We start from the raw sequence: 7,643 nt of genomic DNA, 5'->3' as shown, positions 1-7,643 counted from the left end.
AGTGGATTCGCCCTTAGTGGCACCTGGATGATCTGGGTGAGACAGAAACCAGGCAAAGGATTAGAATGGCTTCTTTGGTATTCTGATACTTCGAGCAACAATTATTCCCCTGCAATCCAAGGGCGATTCACAGCCTCTAAGGATACCACCAACTTCTATCTGCAAATGAACAACCTCAAAGTAGACGACACCGCCATCTATTACTGTGCAAGATACACAGTGAAAGGGATCCCAGCAGACCTAGGACAAAATCCCTTGGCTGCTTACACTGAGAAGAAAGTCACCAGAGGGGGCAGAGGAAATCCACAAATGAAAGATTTGTAATGCAGAAGAGATATACCAAAGGAGGGAAAGATTCATCATTTTATGAATCTTTTTTCACTTTGCTCCAGGAGTGCATATGTGAAGCATTTAGGCTGAAATGCTCGAACAAAATAAAAAGAGATTGTTATAAACACTTCTAAGAAGTAATCAGAAGTAAACAGGAAATAGTGGGAAGAATTTCGCCTACTGGAGATGGAACCAAGCAGTCTGGGATGGATGGAAGGAATTAGATCATTCCAAATAATCTTATTCCAAAGATATTACTTAAATGTAAGATTAGGGTTTTTATACATTGACAACTTTATCCACAACCAGTCTGGAGCAGTAATAACCCAAGGTGTAGGGTTGTTCCAGACTTCACTCCTACTCCAAAACATTCCCTAACGTTCGTTAGCATCGAGTTGAACATTTTAATCCAGTTTACCCCATGAGAAGGACCAGAAGTCTCTAGACTTCATGGAGACATCCAGGAGTGACCTCAGCCACAGTCTGTTATTGAGTCCATGTAGAAAAAGCCCTTACCAGCCTAACCAATCTTGAGTCAGGAGGTGAAAGGAGAGGGATTTGCAATCCTTAAGAAGTAGAGTCCATGCAAATCCACCAAACATAGCTAACAATTACACAGTAGTTTGAAAAGAAGCTTTTCCTTTGCTCTACATACAAATTTAGAATGAAGCAGTTATTCCCCAGAAATGTCAGGGAATGCTAAAAATAAATGCATAATGAAAAATAATCTACACATTTCCTGAGTCTATTTGTCGATCTACAATGAATAATTAATGCAATTTGATGTTATCTGTCATGGCTCAACACTATGAAATCATGGGTAACTTGGCGAGGTGCTAGGACTCATTGGCAAAGAAGCGCAAAGACCATGTAAAACCACAGTTCCTGTGATTCTGTAGCATTGAGAAATTGCCATTAAAGTGGAGTCAAACTGCACTAATTCTGCAGTATAGATGCAGTATTGGTCTCAAAGGAAGGCAATAGCAAAGCCCCTTTGGACAAGAAAGCAATGTGGAAAGGTTGCCATATATCAGAAGTGACTTGAAAGTACACAAGAAGAAAGGATGTCCTATTGTGAGTTCGTTGAAGTATTTTGGCTACAATTGGCTTCCTTTCTCTTTTTAAGATATTGTAAGGAATTTGACAGCACTTCAAACTGATGCTGAGATTAATGCATAGATATTAATGCCGAAGAAGCAATCCTGCTCAATGCACAATGGGTTCTGTGCCTCTGATTCTTTTGCAATATTAAGAACAAAGAAAAATAAACTATCAATTCCCAAAATCTGTCCCATGTATGAAATCAACAGAGGGACAATGCAGAAATTTTCTTCTATCGCTAAGCAGCTATCATTAGTTTAAGATGGACTTGAATCTTCCTTCCTATCCAATATAATCAACTGAGCATTTCCATCTTATTCATTTTTATAAATATTGTTTATAACTTGACCTTCTGCAAATTGTGCAAATGTAGAAAAATACTCAATTGTAAACGGCCTCTGTTGCTTTTTTATGGTTGAGGATATGCAAATATACAAATGACGTCCCATTCAGATCAGTGATATAGTGTCCCTGCCCCAACCACAACCATATACATAATATTGGTGATAGTCTGTGATCATTTTGGCCTCGTCTCTTTCGCAGAAAAAGAAGAAATGTTCCACTGGATCCATCTCCTTGTCTTTTTAACAGTTTGCCATGGTAGCTTTTGTTTTTTCAAATAAAGAAAATTCTGTTGTTTTCAATTGCCTTAAAAAATTCAAGCTTGTTTTTCCCTTCCAGATGCGCAGTCAGAGATCCGGTTAGAAGAGTCTGGAGGGGGTCTGAAGAAACCTGGGGGCTCTGCCCACCTTTCCTGTCGAACCACTGGGTTCCCCTTCAGCGGCTATTGGATGTCATGGGTGAGACAAGGTCCTGGGAAGGGCCTGGAATGGGTCGCACGGATGCATCCAACAGATTCAGCCCACATTTACTACTCAAATGCAGTGAGAGGCCGCTTCATCATCTCCCGGGATAATACAAACAGTTTACTGTATCTGCAAATGAACGGCCTGAAACCTGAAGACACTGCTGTGTACTATTGTGCAAGGGACACAGTGAGAAAAGGGGATGTGAAGCCAAGTAAAAACCTTCCTTCCAGTACACAGTCTTTCTACTCTGATTCCTCCCTGTTGTGTCTGAAGAAAGGAGTTGTTTCTCAGTGGGGATGTATGCAAGAATGATCTGGCATGGCTATGCTCCATTAAGCCCAGCTGGTGCATCTTGACCTGGAGGTCCTTGGCCCCAATTTGTTGTGAGGAGATACCAACATCAAGGGTCTTGTAACAGTTTATTCCCAAGGGTTTGCAAGAGTTCTCCTCTCATAGCCTCATTTCCAGGGCAGCTTTTTCATAAGAGGGGCCAAGGTGAGTCAAGCTGACAGAATAGGAGTCCATCAAGAAGATCCTGAACCAGTGCCTTCCTCGAAAAAGGTTGCATAAAGGGAACAGGCTGGTATACATTAAAAATATTGTCTAACAATCTTGACTTTTCTTCATCTTCTCATTTTAATAAAAGACAAGAAAATAATTGAGAAATTATGGGAGAAGTACGCATTGTGTTGTAGTTTAAGGTAAGGACTTTGGAAATCTCAGCCAGAGAAGTCCTCAGCTTCCCTAAATTACATTTCCCAGAATTCTGCAAGTGGCAGCCACATGATAGGAAAGCAGGAGCCCCCATTTTAAATCACTGATGTGATTTTCGGCCTCGTCATACATACCACAGTGGAGCTGTTCTTAATGGAGGAGGCGAAGGTGGTCATTTCACCTTGCTTCCTTTCAACAAGTAAGTGCAGCTTCCCTCCACGGAATGCTTCCAGTGTTGCCAGCTCCAGGCCTGAGCAGCAGAGGGAAGCCGCACACACTGTGTACACACCTCACTTTCCTCCGCAGGATCACCAGGCCAATCGGTGAAAGAGGGTGAGGCAAAATAACCACCTCTGCCTCCTCCATTAAGAACAGTGCTGCTGTCACATGTGTGGAGAGGTCAAAAGTCCCTCTTCGCTTGGCAACTGGGAAGTAAAGAGGAACAGTGGGCCAAATCTGTCACCCCACACGCAACTCCCTCTCTGTGATGCTTCCCCATCACATGGGGAAAGCGGCACCCTCCTGGTGAGGCTCCAATAGAGCCAGCACAACATGGGAAATCTCCCATTCTGGGGTGAAAGCATCCGGCATCACTTTCAACCTGATAGGGAGCAAGGCCTCTGCCAGAAGTCATGCAATGTTGTGTGATGTCTAGCGTGGATCTCTGTTCTCCAGATGGGGTGAAAGCATCCTAAGACACTAATTTCACCCTGTATGATAAGGTCATAGGAGTGCATCTATACCATAGAACTTATGCAATGGTGCTCCTTTAAATGCCATGGCTCAATGCTATGGAATCATAGGAGTTGTTGTTCTTCAAAGTCTTCAGCCTTCTTTGCCAAAGAGTGCTAGTGCCTCACCAAATTGCAAATTGCAGGATTCCAAAGCACTAAACCAGGGTAGTTAAAGGGCTGATAAACTGTATCAATTCTACAGTGTAGATGCACCCTAATTTTGGTTTATAGTTTGGGAAACATACATTCAAAGAGTTATTACAAGCATGGCATAGGGAAAGGTGAGCTACAGAAGGTTGACGGAAGGCAGATGCAGAGGAAATGGGAAGCATACTCAGCCAATTGACCAGAAGGTTCTTTTTGCAGCACAGTAAATATATATATATATATATATATATATATATATATATATATATATATAAAAGAGTGATGGCATCACGGCGACCCACAAAACAACAAAACTACAGGCCCCCCAACCTTGAAATTTGACAACACAACCCATCATCCACGGCTCTAGGTTGATACAACAAAAAGAAAAGAAAAATAAAGTCCTAATTAGAGAGAGAGGAATAATTGCTTTTATCCAATTGCTGCCAGTTTGAAGGCTAAGCTCCACCCACTTAATCTCCTAGCAACTTACTCAGCCCAGGGGACAGGCACAGTTAGGCCTCACTTAGACCTCTTCCACAGATTATCAGATTTTAACTGGATTATATGGCAGTGTAGACTCAAGGCCCTTCCAAACAGCTATATAACCCATTTAGAATCTTATATTATCTGCTTTGAACTGGATTATCTTGACTCCACACTGCCATATAATCCACTTCAGTGTGCATACTAAACATAAAGACAACCATACAACAGACATTCAATACCACACTACCTCAACAATTTCTCACCAACACCACCAGAAAATGCCACAGCAACGGGTGGCCGGGTACAGCTAGTGACTTCATAAAACAAAACAGCAGGACAAAGGATGACATCTTTATTGATCCCATAATGGAAGATTTAACCAAGTCCCGTATAATGAATGATTTTGTATCTGTGGAGCAGCAGAGGTAGAAGATATCACACATGTAATATTTAACTGTATATTATACAAAAGACACTGGGACCCTTATATAAAAACTAAATTTTTATTGGCTGGCCAGAATGCTAAAAAAACATACAAAATGGCCCTTTTTCTATTTAAAACAACTCAGTTGAGAACTGCATATTTGGAGTCGATTGGGGTAAATTGTAGGGGTGACCACAAGAATATCCTTGTGGACAAAGCTTAGAGTAGCTGGTGGAAAACTAAGGGCAGAAACAAGATGATCACCATTTCTAACTGCTGTTTTGTCCTGAATCTTTTTCTTCTTCTGCTTCTCACAAGAGGGCACCATTGAAGTACAGAAGAAAAATAAATAGGCAACCCACACGCATGAAAGAAATCAACATTGGTTAGGCAAGCATGCATTCAGCTGCTGAGCAGTTATTTCCACAGTTATTTTGTTGACAGTGACTAATGATCTAATTCCTTAAGAATCTGGGGAATAACACAATTCACAGTGAAAAGTGGAGGTAGCATTAACTCTCATCCTTGCTTATTTACACACCTTCTAAAAAATATGGAGAGTGGGTAGAACTGCCATGAATGCATTTACTGATACAGCTTACTTATGAATTATCTAACTTATGAATTATCTAAACTCTTTGTGGCCTCTTTGCTCTTTGTTTCAAGCTACCATTGATGGAAATCAATTCCTTCTATTGCTGAGCAGATAAGTTTTGTTGAATTCACAGTTACATCTTCCTTCCAATAAAGAACCTTAGATTTAATATTTTCCCTATTCCTTACTGTAATTCTCATTTCCCAAAATTCATCGAGTTGCTGAAGCCTTGCTCTCCTTTATTTGGCAGGGTATGCAAATACGCAAGTACCTTCCGGTTCAGATTTGGAATATAATCCTCCTACTCAACCAAGCTGGTAGACACAGCACTGTGTTCCTTTATTCACTCCCTGTTTTATTATTCTCAAAGCAAAAGAAGTGCAGATATGATAGTTTGGCTTCATTTCATTTTCATTTGCACAATTTTCCAAGGTATTTTTAATTTCATTTTAAGTTTAAAAATGAGTATTACAGTTCATCCTTAGTCTGACTGAAGTATAATTGTATGTATTTTCTTTTGTCTTCTTTTTTTTTAGATGTTAAATCAGAAGTGAAATTGGAAGAGTCTGAAGGGGGTGTAAAAAGGCCTGGAGACTCCCTTTCACTGTCTTGTAAAGCTTCTGGTTTTACCTTCAGCAGCTTCTACATGGATTGGGTGAGACAGGCTCCTGGAAAGGACCTGGAGTGGATTGCAGAGATAGGTACCTCCTCAAGTCCCCTTCGCTACTCGGATGCAGTGAAAGGACGATTCATCATCTCCAGGGATGATTCGAACAGTCTGCTATATTTGCAAATGAACAGCCTGAAAAAAGAAGACTCTGCAATATATTACTGTGTAAGACACACAGTGAAGGAAACTGAATATGAAGCTAACCAAAAAGTCTCATGTGACTGTCAAAGCTCTCCCCTCTGATCCATCTATACTATAACAAATAAGGAAAGCAAAACATGACAAGGCATTTATATGCAGAAGTAGCTTGGCCTTAGAGTGCTAACTCTACTGCACAGGAACATTGAATATGCACCTGGATGAAATATAATTTTTGTTAATTGTTAAAAGAATAATTCCTGTATTAAATGGTCATTTTGAAATGTTGGTTCAGTAACACAGCAGAGATGGGAGAGGGAAGTTGATAGGAAAAAGAATAGGCTGGAAATCTGAAGAGCTAGGTTTCCACAGCAATGGGACATTCTGACCCACGTTTCAGCCTTTAAAAATGGTCAAAAGACAAGATAAAACTGTTGCAAGCTGAGAAAAACTGACTTCATTTGGCAGGGAATGACCAAATGGACAAGAGCCGAGGGTGGAGCCGGGGGTGGAAAGGAGGTGGAACTGGGAGGGGCAAGATAGAGCAATGTTAGCATAGAACATGTAACCAAGATAAACTTATATATATGGACACCCATCTTGGAAATGGGTATGGCATTTTGGCCTTTACAGAGCCCACCATGGCTTGCTTCTGCAGAAATAAAGTTTCTATGTTATAATCTCCTTGTTTCTGGTCTAAACTGGGGGGAAAGACCAGGAATCCATTTAAAGGAAGGCCTGCCATTTCATATTGTGCAAAGCGAACAGGGATGTGAGAAATTCTCAGTGTTTCCCTTTGAAACATCCTACTGGAAGCCCTCTATCAGCTGATCTGTTCAGTGGGATGAGGTCCTTAGAAAGCTCTGATCCAGAGTGATCAGGCTTCTGAACCTGAATGAGACCCCCCCCCCCCCAAACTGTCTTTTGCCTGTTTGGAGTCTTACAACCTCATCTGATAGGGCTAGATTTGGCAACAAACACCAATCTAGCCCCAGTCACCGACCGAGCCAGCCAACTCCATTCACATGAAGCTTCCAGTGTTGCCAAATGTAATTGGCGAAGCCGCACACTCCACACTTTCCCCCATGTGATCGCCCCCAGTGGGCAATGCAAGGGCAGGCGAGGCATGGATCGCTAGATTCCCCATGCCTCACAGCAAAGAGGAGCACCACCGGACATGTGAAGAGGTTGTTAGCAGACCACAATCTGAGCACAAGTCAACAGTGTGATGCAACATTAATAGGGGTACAGTATCAAGACTGAGTGAAGTCATAATCCCTCTCTCTTCTCTTTAGTCAGAGCTCACCTGGAATAATGTATCTTAGCATCATAATTCAGGGAAGATGTTAATAAACCTGAATGTGTCAGAAGAAGGGGCTCAGAATGGTCAAAACTCTGGAGGACAAGCCCTATAAGGAGCATCTCAGGAAGCTTGTGGTATTTAGCTTGGATAATAGATGTTTGAGAGAGGTCATGATAGCTATTTAAATAT

At 41.4% G+C, this 7,643-nt stretch overlaps 1 gene segment (V, D, J or C); it reads left to right on the top strand.

Annotated features, from left to right (window-relative positions):
• Window positions 1–5,848: 5,848 nt before the first annotated feature.
• On the top strand, window positions 5,849–7,033 carry LOC134292375 (Ig heavy chain V region 914-like). The segment is given in 1 exon segment: window positions 5,849–7,033. A coding segment is annotated over 1 exon segment (408 nt).
• The last annotated feature ends 610 nt before the right edge of the window (window positions 7,034–7,643 follow it).

This window comes from Anolis carolinensis, chromosome 6, assembly GCF_035594765.1.
Source record: "Anolis carolinensis isolate JA03-04 chromosome 6, rAnoCar3.1.pri, whole genome shotgun sequence".
Taxonomy (NCBI): Eukaryota; Metazoa; Chordata; class Lepidosauria; order Squamata; family Dactyloidae; genus Anolis; species Anolis carolinensis.
The sequence above is the reverse complement of the archived record's forward strand: the minus strand, read 5'-3'. Positions and strand labels throughout refer to the sequence as shown.